This window comes from Vigna angularis, chromosome 10 (assembly GCF_016808095.1).
Source record: "Vigna angularis cultivar LongXiaoDou No.4 chromosome 10, ASM1680809v1, whole genome shotgun sequence".
Classification (NCBI taxonomy): Eukaryota; Viridiplantae; Streptophyta; class Magnoliopsida; order Fabales; family Fabaceae; genus Vigna; species Vigna angularis.
Window position 1 is genome coordinate 25,333,315 of NC_068979.1, and position 14,183 is coordinate 25,347,497.

The 14,183-nt window shown below is 40.4% G+C and overlaps 2 protein-coding genes across 2 annotated transcripts; both read right to left on the reverse strand.

Annotated features, from left to right (window-relative positions):
- Nucleotides 1-6,424: 6,424 nt before the first annotated feature.
- On the reverse strand, nucleotides 6,425-8,998 carry LOC128194444 (uncharacterized). The gene is made up of 2 exons (XM_052870055.1): nucleotides 7,819-8,998; nucleotides 6,425-7,704 (listed from the first exon to the last, which is right to left on the reverse strand). Exons 1-2 carry the CDS (start codon nucleotides 8,996-8,998, stop codon nucleotides 6,425-6,427), a joined length of 2,460 nt encoding a protein of 819 aa, XP_052726015.1.
- Nucleotides 8,999-11,376: 2,378 nt separating this feature from the next.
- Nucleotides 11,377-14,041, reverse strand: LOC108334925 (receptor-like protein kinase FERONIA). The gene has a single exon (XM_017570846.2). It carries the CDS (start codon nucleotides 13,897-13,899, stop codon nucleotides 11,461-11,463), a length of 2,439 nt encoding a protein of 812 aa, XP_017426335.1. The 5' UTR covers nucleotides 13,900-14,041; the 3' UTR covers nucleotides 11,377-11,460.
- Between the last annotated feature and the right edge of the window lie 142 nt (nucleotides 14,042-14,183).

Genomic DNA, 14,183 nt, shown 5'->3' on the forward strand with positions numbered 1-14,183 from the left:
GCTGGACCTCCAGGTTTCTGAAAGTGGCCAGTGCAGCCGCCGCTACCGTCGCCGTAGCCGGCGGTATATATGCCGTTCTCTCATCATCATCTGCTAACTCCGAGCATGAAGCAGCGTTTGGCGAAGAACAGCTTTATAATAAGGGTGGCGCCGCCCTGGTGGTATGATAATTTTTTTTTTCTCTTCACTCACAATACTTGTTTTATGGATTTCACCTCATGTATACAATGGCGCCACCATTAATTTTTTCACACCCACATGATTTGAAAGCAATTTACATTCCTAACATTGATAGGCGAAGTGGAAGAAACCTGAGGCTGGTTGGGTGAAGCTGAACGTGGATGGTTCGCAAGACCTTTTCAAGGGACCCTCTGCAGGTTGTGGAGGGGTTGTGAGAGATTCATCAGGAAAGTGGGTGGGTGGCTTTGCTAAAAAACTGGGCTCATCTTTGAAAGCGCACCAGACAGAGTTACAAGCCATTCTCACGGGGCTGCAGTTTGCTTCACGCATGAAGCTTAAGAAAGTGGTTTTAGAATCAGACCATAACTCGGCGGTGAGAATGGTGGAGAACGGGGTTAAGCCCAATCACGTAGATTACGATGTGGTGGAACAGATAAAGGAGAAGCTATTCCGTTTTGAGGGGGAAGTGAGGCTTGTTGTTATCAACACCATGGCCAACAGTGTTGCTGACAGGCTCGCCAACAATGCTCGTGATCCGTCTTTTTATTCTGTTTACCAGGAGTATGTTGATCCACCTATAAACTGTGTCCAGTATCTCCAAAGGGATCAGATGGGGTGTGTCAGCAGCTTCTAGATATATCTTATTAAAATAACAAACACAAACATGGAGTGAGGAAATTTCAACCCACTACTTCATCAACTGCTTTTACGTTTTATCTTTATGAACATCTTACCCATGTTTGTTTTAGTTTTTGTTGAGATGTTGGATGTCCGGTTCCGTTATAATTCAGTTCACTACTAGTAAAGACTATATTATGATATTTGATCTATATTTTATCTTAAGACAACTACTTGTTAACATCTAATCTCTACAACTTCTATTTCATGTTAAAAATAACTTTTTAGTTACATAATTATTTTTTTAGATATTTTGAGATGTTTGAGTGTAACTATAACTAAGTATAACGCATGAAAGTGTAAAAATAAATTGATTAAATTTTCATAACACCTTAAATAAATTCAAAAATAGAAAATAATCTAAATAACAAAAATCCAAGCCAAACATTGCATAAAGAAGGCAATAAAAACATGAAAAAGTGAAGAACTTTAGCTAAGTCAGAAAGAGGGAACAAGGAACAAAAATTGGATCTTATGATTTTCTCTATTTTTTTTACAAAAAGGGATTTGATAATGAAATGAAGAGAGCAAGAAAAAATTCTTTAATCCAAGAATACGAAATATTCAGGATGAAAAGTGATGAGACAATATATGATGTACAAAAGAGGTTCACTCATATTGTAAACTATCTTCTTGCTTTTGGGAAGACATTTGATAAAGAAGAGATAAATATCAAGATTTGAAGAGCTTGAATAGAAGCTGGTAGTCAAAGGTCACTCCTGTATTTGAATCAAGAGATTTGACTACAATGAACATGACAACTTTATTTGAAAAATTGAAAGAACATGAGCTTGAACTTGGAAGATTGAAAGAAGAGGAAGAAGAGCAAAAACATACAATTGCTCTCAAGACAACAAGCAAAACAAGCTCAAGAAGACATGTTGAAGAAGATGATTATGAAACTAAAAAATCATATCATGAAGCAATGAATTTTATGGTAAAAAAGTTCTCTAAATTAATGAAGTTCAAAAGCAAAATCAATTATGTTTTGCAAGTAATATGTAACATCCCAAAATACAGTAATTATTATAAATCAGAATTAATTACAATTAACAGTAAATCAATGCAGTCTTTATATTAATAAACGAAGTTCCAAAAGCCGAACGCTTAAGTACAGAACCGCTATACGTGAAACGGAAATAATACAGTTTTAGGACGAACGATTTTACAAAAAGAAATAACCGAACGTCCCATACAAAAACGAACATCTAAAACTAAAAAGAAAGACGGACGTCCTATTGCTCCGCTTTCACTTCAACTTCGACTAAGTTATCCTCCTCAATGACATCTTCCAGAGTTGCCTCGCCTTTTGCTCACATCCACACGGATGATCATTGCAAGACAGGACGAACGTACATAGACAATTGACAACACAAGGAAAAACGAAAGGGTAAGCTTATATAATTTAATTCATACCATCAACATATACATTTAACATTACAATTCACACACACATGTAACTTAACATAGAAATATATATATATATATATATATATATATATATATATATATATATATATATATATATATATATATATATATATATATATATATATACTAGACAGACCGTCCGGACTGTATGAACCGTGTAGCTACAGGCGTCCTTGCACCCGAGTGGTGTAGTAACTGGAATACACTCATCAGCTGCCACTCGAGGTCAGCTCTATCCAAAGTACCCCTAAGGAATAGAACCTCCTGCCATTCCCACATATGAACTACCCTCTTCTACGTGAAGATGAGTATCACGGAATATCAGGATGGACCAAGCCAGCATTAGCATGCCCACAGTCATACTTTACCAATCCAATATTCAACATATATGAGACGTTCCTCCCTGGAACGCTTGTCCAAAATCCAATATCGTATAATCGTTCCATATAGAGTTCACACTTTAAGTTATCATAATTCATCATCTTTTATATCCTTAGATTTAAGGGCACAAAATGACGAACGTTCAGTCCTCTGAAGAATTAGGACGAACGTCCAGAGAAAGGTACGGAATAAACAGGGAAGTATATGACGGACGTTACTCTCTGTTCGGTCAGTTAAGTGAACTGACTCGTTTGGACGAACACTGTTACTTAAGGAAATTTCATCATGAGAACCTTAGACCAGATTCAATGAAAGAAAGAGGGTCAATAACGTTTAGAACTATACGTGTAGAATTTAGTATACGGAAACCGATATCAGTGATTGAACTTGAAGAAAGGTGACTATTGTAATATTTGAACGAGCGCTAGTTTATCAAAGTGGTTATTCAATATTACGAACGCTTGGTATAAGACCGAGCGCTATTTAGGACGTACGCTTGGTATAAGACCGAGCGCTATTCAGAACGAACGCTTGGTATGAGACCGAGCGCTACTTAGGACGAACGCTTGGTATAAGACCGGACGCTATTTAAAGTGTAAGGGTATAATTTGAAATTATTTCAGTTAAGGTATCCGGTATCACTATGCTGAGCCGAACGCTCAAACATAGTATTTCAAATGAGGACGCTCGTTCTCGGACAGAATTCTTTCCGAATGAAAGAATTCCACTCTAAGTCATTTTCAGAGAAACTGAACGGTATAAGACCGTACGATGACGAACGTATTTTATCATATGAAAGAATCATCATATTCAGATTTTTCATCTTCATCTAACTCAACATTTCTCATACGATTCATAATCTTATAATTTCATATCCATCATTAATTCACATACTTTATAAAGTTCATCATATTAACAAATCAAACTATACAAAATCATCCAACTTTAACTCCATACGTATCAAAATCAACATGCAGTTCAACCAACAGAATTCATTTTCACTCAGTAAAATCAGTGTTCTTTCATGCATACTCAAACAGCCAACATACATATATCCATATCATGCTTTCATACATCATACAAGTATAAATTAAATTAATAAGCTTCCCTTACCCGGATCAGTATGTGAAACGTCCTAAAGCAAGGGTATGGTTTGTCCTCTTATAGCGTTCTACTTCAAGGTTCAAATAATGATTTTCACTCAATCTAAACACCAAAAATCAGAAAATAACTTAGATATATAACCCATGCATGAAACCAGAACCTGGTTTCGCATGAAACCTAATGGACGAATGGTCAGGAACGAGAACTTACCAGCTCCGATTCTAATTCTGTTTGGTGCAGAATGACGCTCACGTCTTAGGGAACGTTCCTACGGTTCTGAAACGTGATCGGAGAAGAAATGTGAGAGTTACGGTAGAGAGAAGGTGAAGGTTTCTAGAGAGAAGATGGAGAAAATGAAAGGTTGGGTTCTGAGGAAGAAGAAGAGTGGTGCAGGTGAGAGAGAGTTTTTCAAAAACTCAGTTTTGTTAATTCCACGTCCAAACGAACGAGCGTCTCCTCTGCTGACACCTGCACTCCCACTTCTGATTTCAGAAGCTTCTAACATGACACGTGGCGCTCGTGCATGCAGTGCAAAGTGCGTTTTTAATGGCTCTGAACCATTGACGTGGTGCATTAATTTGATGTGACAGAGATTTGCAGTGTTAATTATCTAGGGCCTCACATTCCTCCTAACTACAAAAATTTTCGTCCTCGAAAATTAGTTCTTACCCGGAAATAAGTGGGGATACAAGTCCCTCATAGCATCCTCCACTTCCCAAGTTGAATCGCCAGTCTTCTCGTCCCACACCATTTTAACTAGACGAACGTCCTTTCCTTTGTATAGCTTGGTGCGGCTACCATCCACACGAACCGGTTGCAACTCCAGCGTTCGGTCGTGGCGTAGTTGAACGTCTTCCAACTCCAATACATGGGAAGGATTGACTATGTACTTTCGGAGTTGGGAAACGTGGAAGACAAGATGAAGATTTGACAATTGAGGAGGCAAGGCTAGTTCATACGCCACTGGTCCGATCTTCTTCAAAATTTGGTACGGTCCTATGAACTTGGGAGATAGCTTCTTTGGACGAACGACTCTGCCTACCCCAGTGATCGGATTGAGTCTTAAAAAGACATGGTCTCCTGCAGCGAACTCCAAAGGTCTTCTTCTATCCGCATAGGACTTCTGCCTGCTCAGGGACATCTTTAATCTCTCCTGGATCAACTTCACTTTCTCGGTTGTTTGCTGGATGAGTTCAGGTCCAGTTAACACGTTCTCTCCTTCCTGGAACCAGCAAAGTGGCGTTCGGCACTTCCTACCATAGAGAGCTTCAAATGGCGCCATTCCAATGCTAGACTGAAAGCTGTTGTTGTACGTGAACTCCACTAGCGGTAAGATTTCATCCCAAGCGCCTAAGTGATCTAGGACGCACGTCCTCAGTAAATCTTCCAGCGTTTGGATGGTTCTTTCTGATTGGCCGTCCGTCTGAGGGTGATAGGCTGAACTCATCTGCAGCTTGCTTCCCAATTCGCATTGTAATGATTGCCAAAACCGAGATGTGAATCTCGTGTCTCGGTCAGAAATAATGCTTGACGGTACCCCATGTAAACGAACGATCTCCTTGATGTACAACTTGGCCAAATTTGTCATCGAAATCTTCAAGTTAACTGCCAGGAAGTGGGCGCTCTTCGTTAACCTATCCACAATCACCCAAATTGAATCATGATTTCTGACCGTTCGTGGTAGATGGGTCACGAAATCCATGGAGATGCTGTCCCATTTCCATTCTGGAATTTCCAATTGCTAAAGTAAGCCGCCTGGTCTTTGGTGTTCAGCCTTCGCACGCTTACAAGTTAAGCATGACGCTACAAAGCGAGCGACATCACTTTTCATTCCAGGCCACCAAAACAACTGCCGAAGGTCTTGATACATCTTAGTCATACCAGGGTGTATGCTAAGACGACTATGATGCCCTTCCTCCAGAATAATCCGCTTCAGCTCGCCATCATTAGGAACGCACGTCCTACCCATGTACCGCAATAGGCCGTCCGTTCCAGCGTTGAACTCCTTGGCTTGATCTGAACCGAGCGTGCTCAAAATCTTCACCAGCTCTTCATCCTCGCGTTGCTTCATTCTGATCCGGTCAAACACATTGCTAGATATCCTAAGGTTACAACACTTGATGCTGTTCGGCTCCAATTCAAACTGCAACCTTAGATCTCTAAAGCTCTCAACCAAACTCAGCTCTTTAACCATCATCACCGAGACATGAACTGCCTTCCTGCTTAGAGCGTCCGCCACTACATTAGCCTTCCCAGGGTGGTACAGCAGTTCAAACTCATAATCTTTTAAGAACTCTAACCAACGCCTCTGCCTCATGTTCAACTCCTTCTGATCAAATAAGTACTTGAGGCTCTTGTGGTCACTGAAGACTTGGAATGTAGACCCGTACAAGTAATGCCTCCAAGTCTTCAGTGCAAAAACGACCGCTGCCAATTCCAGGTCATGCGTTGGGTAATTCCGCTCATGTATCTTCAATTGACGAGACGCGTACGCTACCGCTCGCTTCTCTTGCATCAGCACACAACCTAAACCTTGGTGAGAAGCGTCGCAGTACACTTCGAACGGTTTGGCTGTGTCTGGAACAATCAGAACTGGAGCGCTCGTCAACTTATGCTTCAGCTCTTGAAAACGTTCCTCACACAAATCAGTCTAGGCGAACGGCTGGTCTTTTCTGGTCAACTGAGTTAGCGGAGCTACTATCTTAGCAAATCCTTCAATAAAACGTCTATAGTAGCCCGCAAGTCCCACGAAACTACGAACCTCAGTGACCGAACGCGGACTCTTCCAATCCAACACCGCTCGCACCTTAGCTGGATCTACCGAGATGCCTCCAGCCGACACCACATGACCCAAAAATTGTACTTCCTTCATCCAAAATTCACACTTGGACAACTTTGCATATAACTCCTTTTCCCTCAACACGGTCAGTACTGCCCTCAAGTGTTCTTCGTGTTCGGCTTGCGTCTTGGAGTAGATGAGAATATCATCTATGAAGACGACCACAAACTTGTCCAAATAAGGTCTGAATATCCGATTCATATAATCCATGAAGATTGCTGGTGCGTTCGTCACTCCAAATGGCATCACCACATACTCATAATGCCCATAACGAGATCTGAACGCTGTCTTCTGGATGTCGTCCTCCTTAACTCTGATTTGATGATATCCAGACCGCAAGTCAATTTTCGAGAATACAGTGGCCCCATGCAACTGATCCAACAAGTCATCTATCCTTGGCAATGGGTACTTGTTCTTGATGGTCAACTTGTTCAATTGCCTGTAGTCTATACACAACCGAGAGCTGCCATCTTTCTTCTTCACTAAGAGCACAGGCGCTCCCCATGGTGATACGCTCGGCCTGATAAATTGCTTGTCCAACAGTTCTTCAATCTGCTTCTTAAGTTCAATCAATTCTGCAAGCGCCATACGATATGGCTGAACAGAGATGGGTGCTGCCGTCGTCACCAAATCAATGGTGAATTCCACTTCACGAGGAGGGGGAAGTCCAGGTATCTCTTCCGGAAAGACGTCCGGAAACTCATCCACAACCGATCGTCCATTACTGTCACCTTTGAACGATCGTCCTTTTACCACACTTCTGAATTCCTGATCTTCATGCGTCATAATCAGGAAACAGATGGCGCCCTCCATAATGTCTTCTTTAAGTTGGCCGAGCGTCACTGATAACTCTTCTTCATTTTCTTCTGGAAAGATCAACTCCTTCTTGCCACAGTCTATAAGAATGCGACTGGTAGCCAACCAATCCATTCCTAAAATTACTTCTAACTCCTTCAAAGGCAAACAAATCAAATTCACCTTATAACTACGCCCCTCAACCACAATAGGACATCTAATGCATACGGTAGATGTCCTAAGCTCTCCAGCCGCTGGGGTTGATACCACCAAGTCGAACTGCATCTCTCTCTCAGCTATTCCCAGTTTATCAACACACGCCTTCGAGATGAAGGAGTGAGTCGCCCCCGAATCATACAGTACACGACATGGCATTCCATACAGCAAGCATTCACCAGTTATAAGATTACCTGAGCTTGCTGCCTCTGCTCCAGTTATAGCATACACTCGTCCCACTGCTTGAGCTCGTCCACCTCTTGGCTGATTCCTTCCAGCGTTCGGTGGTCTCATTACTGCCCGTCCCCCCATGTTGCACTCGCTTTCCAGATGTCCACTCCTTCTACAACGAGCGCAGAATTTTCCTCCTACCAATTGAGGACATGACGAGCGATAATGCGGTCCTCCACACTGGAAACAAGTTACGTTTCCTTGTCCAACAGAAACCAGCGCTTGTGACCCACTTGCATTGGATGGTTGGTTTGGACGAGCGTAAGGGGTTTTCCTCTGATTAACATTGTTTCTTAACATAATTGGTCCCCTTACCACCTGTTGTTGCTTCTTGTGCCGTTCTGCTTCTACCATGTTCTTCTCCAATACCTTGGCCCTCTCAACCATAGCAGGGAACGTTCGGATACACAAGCTGGAAATTAACACTTTCAGGTCACTCCGCAGACCGTTCTCAAACTTCCTACACTGCCACTCTTCACTGGTGGCCATAGTATTGAACCTGACGAGATGTTTGAATTTGTTGGTGTATTCAGAAACGGACATCCCGCCTTGAACGAGCTGCAGAAACTCCACTTTTTTGGCAAAACGAACGCTGTCAGGGAAGTATTCCTCATAAAATTTGCTCCTGAATACTTCCCACGTAATGAGATTTTGGGCGTCCGTTAAGATTGCTCTCATGCTCGCCCACCAGTGGCTAGCTTCTCCAGTCAGTAGGTACTCTGTGAACGCCAACCTGTTCTCGTCCGGGCATCTTTTGGCGTTAAAGATTCTCTCCATGTCTCTTAGCCACTGATCTGCCTCGTCAGGGAGGCATTTTCCACTGAATTTGGCCGGATGGTGTTGGAGGAAACTCTCCAAGCTCCATTCAGCAGCAGGCTGGGCAGCGTTGGAAGAGGACGTTCCTGACGTGCCCCTGGTAGCAGCAAGAATTTCCATTAACTGTCGCTGAGTCGTTTCAGAGTTGGCTCGAGAGGCCTCCAAACTCTGCATGGCGTTCTGATTCTGCTGCATAAGAGTGGCGTTCTGCTCCATTAACGTAGTATTCTGTTGCTGCAGTCTATCAATTACTGTCTCCAACAACCTAGTGTTGTTGGACGTATCAGGCTCGTTAGGTTGAGGTGGAGGAGGGAGTCTAGGCGCCATTAGTTCTCTGAACCAGAGAAAAACGAACATTAGTTATGTTCAAGAGTTAAAAACAATAACTCATTAAACACACAATAAGCACACAGCAAAAACACAGTGCACTCATAACCTACAGTGTCCTTAAAAGAACAAAACTGCTCTGATACCACTAATGTAACATCCCAAAATACAGTAATTACTATAAATCAGAATTAATTACAATTAACAGTAAATCAATGCAGTCTTTATATTAATAAACGAAGTTCCAAAAGCCGAACGCTTAAGTACAGAACCGCTATACGTGAAACGGAAATAATACAGTTTTAGGACGAACGGTTTTACAAAAAGAAATAACCGAACGTCCCATACAAAAACGAACATCTAAAACTAAAAAGAAAGACGAACGTCCTATTGCTCCGCTTTCACTTCAACTTCGACTAAGTTATCCTCCTCAATGACATCTTCCAGAGTTGCCTCGCCTTTTGCTCACATCCACACGGATGATCATTGCAAGACAGGACGAACGTACATAGACAATTGACAACACAAGGAAAAACGAAAGGGTAAGCTTATATAATTTAATTCATACCATCAACATATACATTTAACATTACAATTCACACACACATGTAACTTAACATAGAAATATATATATATATATATATATATATATACTAGACAGACCGTCCGGACTGTATGAACCGTGTAGCTACAGGCGTCCTTGCACCCGAGTGGTGTAGTAACTGGAATACACTCATCAGCTGCCACTCGAGGTTAGCTCTATCCAAAGTACCCCTAAGGAATAGAACCTCCTGCCATTCCCACATATGAACTACCCTCTTCTACGTGAAGATGAGTATCACGGAATATCAGGATGGACCAAGCCAGCATTAGCATGCCCACAGTCATACTTTACCAATCCAATATTCAACATACATATATCCATATCAGTGTTCTTTCATGCATACTCAAACAGCCAACATACATATATCCATATCATGCTTTCATACATCATACAAGTATAAATTAAATTAATAAGCTTCCCTTACCCGGATCAGTATGTGAAACGTCCTAAAGCAAGGGTATGGTTTGTCCTCTTACAGCGTTCTACTTCAAGGTTCAAATAATGATTTTCACTCAATCTAAACACCAAAAATCAGAAAATAACTTAGATATATAACCCATGCATGAAACCAGAACCTGGTTTCGCATGAAACCTAATGGACGAATGGTCAGGAACGAGAACTTACCAGCTCCGATTCTAATTCTGTTCGGTGCAGAATGACGCTCACGTCTCAGGGAACGTTACTACGGTTCTGAAACGTGATCGGAGAAGAAATGTGAGAGTTACGGTAGAGAGAAGGTGAAGGTTTCTAGAGAGAAGATGGAGAAAATGAAAGGTTGGGTTCTGAGGAAGAAGAAGAGTGGTGCAGGTGAGAGAGAGTTTTTCAAAAACTCAGTTTTGTTAATTCCACGTCCAAACGAACGAGCGTCTCCTCTACTGACACCTGCACTCCCACTTCTGATTTCAGAAGCTTCTAACGTGACACGTGGCGCTCGTGCATGCAGTGCAAAGTGCGTTTTTAATGGCTCTGAACCATTGACGTGGTGCATTAATTTGATGTGACAGAGATTTGCAGTGTTAATTATCTAGGGTCTCACATAATACAAGGACAATTAATATTATAATAATTAATTAAATAATACTATATAAGTTAAATTAATAATAATTATTTTATTAAATAAAATAAAATTAATTTATATATAATTATGTAATAAATTTTAAAAAAAATTAAATAATATTTATATATTAATTTAAAATATAATAAATTAATAAACTAAAAACTAAAAAAATTCGTTTAACTAATTATATAAATGATTAAAATTAATAAACTAAAAACTAAAGAAAAACTTGAAAAGATGTAATTACATGTGACAAATCTGTTAATATTTTTTCTTTAATAAATGTCGACCGTTAAAAAAAAATATTTTAAAATATAAAAAATAATTTTGAAATATTTAAAAAATGTGATGGTGTAAGAAGCAACATGGGATACGTAAGGAGTAACACTCCTACTGTAAAGGAGTCCTTCTTTGGTTACGAAGGTGAGTTTTGGTGTTCTTATCTTTAAGTATTTGGAAGCCAATTTGCTTGAAATTGAGTCCTTCTCATGGAATGACTTACGTTCTTCATTGGATCCCTTTATGCTCTTCATGTATTAGATATTTGATAGCAAGAATGAAATGTTGTTTGATTTATCACCATTGATGGACGAAATGGAGGTGCAGGGGATGGAGTGGGTGCAGCGGCGCTGTGCAGAGGAACACGGGAGAAGAAGTGGACGATGAAGTGATTTTAGGTATAAGTTGGTCCATTTTGCATTCATATGATATAAAGATAAACAGAAAATGTAATATTTTAAATTATTGATCATATAATTTAATCACAATGAGTAATAAAGTATTTAGAATTAGGTTAGACACTAATCACTAGCCATTGCAGAAATTGTATGAGGTTCTTGTTCCTCTAAACTATCCTGCAAGTAAAGGATCCTCTCTAAAGTATTGAGGACCTCTCCCATAGTTGGCCTATCTGCAGTTCTATCAGCCAAGCAGTGGATGCCTAAGTCCACAAACGCCCTCAGGCATTCTGGCCTAACATTCCCTGCTAAATGAGGATCAACTAATTCATCGATGCTTCCACACTTGTAACAGTGCATGGCCCATGTAGCCAATCCAACTTTCTCATTTTCCTCTTCCACTGCCACAGGATTCACAGCTGCTCTTCCACACAACACCTCAAACAAAACCACTCCAAATGAATACACATCAGATTTTTGAGTCAGTTTTCTTCTCTTATAGTACTCAGGGTCTAAATATCCTAAAGTACCTTTAACCTCCGTGCTTACATGTGAGTGGTAAAGTGAGGGAACTGTTCTACACAACCCAAAATCTGCAATCTTGGCTACCCAATTCTCATCCAATAATATGTTGGCTGACTTCACATCACGGTGAATCACTGGGTGCCTTGTGCTAGTGTGGAGGTAATGTAGTCCTCGAGCTGCACCAATACAGATCTTTATTCTTTGAATCCAAGACAGTGGCTGTTTTCTTTTCTTGTATAAGTGGTCAGACAGAGGACCCTCAGCCATGTATTCATACACAAGTATCAGTTCATTTCCCTCTTGGCAGTATCCCAGTAGTGACACTAGATTCATGTGACAGAATGAGAAAAAATTGATCTCAGTTTGAAACTCTTTATATCCTTGACCAGATCTACGATTAGAGCGCTTTACTGCAACAGCAGTAACTCCATCATGATGCATGATGCCTTTGTACACCTTTCCGAAGCCTCCCTCCCCGATGACTAGATCTTCACTGAAGTTGCTTGTAGCTATGCTGATTTCTTCAAGTGTGAATTGATGGCAAAGACCTGAGGTTACTGTGGGTTGAATGTTTTTGTGACTTCTACTAGAATTTGATGGAAGTATATTAGAAGTTCTCCACTTCAATTTTTTCCCTGCTCTGTGGATATTAATGAAAAGTGTGAAGAGCAGTCCGAAGATAGTACCTAAAGTAGCAGCAACCACAATGATGACATGTTGACCTTTCTTCTTTCTTTGTTCGCTTCTCAACTGGAACATTGCTGCAAGACTATGATTACTATCACTTATCTTCATGATCTCAATTCCATTCAGTATGGCATCGGCATATTTTGGTTTTGACTCCAAGTTTGGTTGAAGCGAGATCCACAAATCTTTCCTCCTCCCAGTTTCCGTAGGAACCATAACAACATAGTCCTTGTGCAAAGGAGTAAATGGTGCTCCGGCAGAAGCAACTACGTCCATCCTCTCCTCTGCTGTTTGGTTGTTTATGTACACTTTGAACACCCTTTGATTGGGCTTCGTTACCCCAATAGATATCTCACAGAAATGAAGCCTAACGTGGTACTTGAATCCAGAATCAACAGGGAAAGACCATGTTAAATTGTACTTCATGTTAGCATCTCCATCACTACCCATTGTCCTGGCAGTCCAATATATCTCCTCCGGTGCTGAATAATTGTAATCCTTTGAAGATAAAGTGGTGTAATTCAAGCTAACAGTAACAGACTTTATATTGAGGACACCTCCAATGTGTGAACGAGATATGTATCTAGAATCATCTGACCACATTCCAAAAGCATTTTCTCCACCACAAATGCCAACTCTGTAAAGCGTCTCTAGAGCATATTCATCATTAGTCAACAAAATTTTCTGGTGCCCAAGGTAAGGAACAGGAACCTTGGAAAACGGAAAGTATATACTTTTGGGCACCGGGAATATCTCAATGCCATTTACAAAAGCAAATGCTTTGGAAATTAAAGGAGATGGAGTAAGTGTAATGGTCAGTTTGTCTTCCCTAACATTTAGTAAGAAATCCTTGGTGAAAAACTTCGAGTTTAGCTCTTCTGCAAAATCTGATGGATTGAAATCACTTACAAGAGTGTAAGGCCCAGTTTTTACAGAGAAATAAGCCTTGTCGGAGGGGATCATCATCAGATATAAAGATGAGAGAAAGTAAAGACGAATGAATTTAAGGCCAGGGGAGGAAGGAAAGGAGTAGGTCAATGGAGAATGAGTTATTCTTGCTGTTGAGTATGGAACTTTTGGTACTAGAGAGTCTTTCATGTTTGAGAGCAAGAGTGTGGAAGAGCTGTTGCCATACTGTGGAGGCAAGAAACTAGATACACCATCTCCTACCCAAATATTTCCATTGAATGATGATGCTTCAGAAGTACCACAGTTTAGGAGGATTTTATCAGGGACATTAATTGGATAACAAGAGATTAAATGGATGAATGTTACCAACAAAAAGAGGTGTAGTAGTACACAGCTATTGATGCTATTCCTACTTGACTCTATCATGTGGGATTCCATCATGGTGACTCAGGAATATGGTGTGAAGGCATAGATTATGAGTTCATATGTAAAATTATGAATGCAAAGGTGTCCTAATTTTGTTGCGTGGTCTAACTTTTTTGTATTGAAAGCTCAACAATGCTTCTAGCTGGAGACACCCAACCACCCTTGAAAACTGAAGATAGATTTAGCCTTTGATTATCAATATAATATTTCAATTTCAATTAAAACAAACACTATTGAAAACACCCTTATTATACTTGGTGCTATCCACAAAATTTATCCATTATGAGATTTAGAAATTG

Coding starts and splice junctions, on each gene's coding strand:
- LOC128194444 (XM_052870055.1), bottom strand. CDS start 8,998: ATGGCGCCTAGACTCCCTCCTCCACCTCAACCTAACGAGCCTGATACG. Junction 7,705..7,818: donor AGCAGAGGCAGCAAGCTCAG/GTAATCTTATAA, acceptor AACTGGGAATAG/CTGAGAGAGAGATGCAGTTC.
- LOC108334925 (XM_017570846.2), bottom strand. CDS start 13,899: ATGATGGAATCCCACATGATAGAGTCAAGTAGGAATAGCATCAATAGC.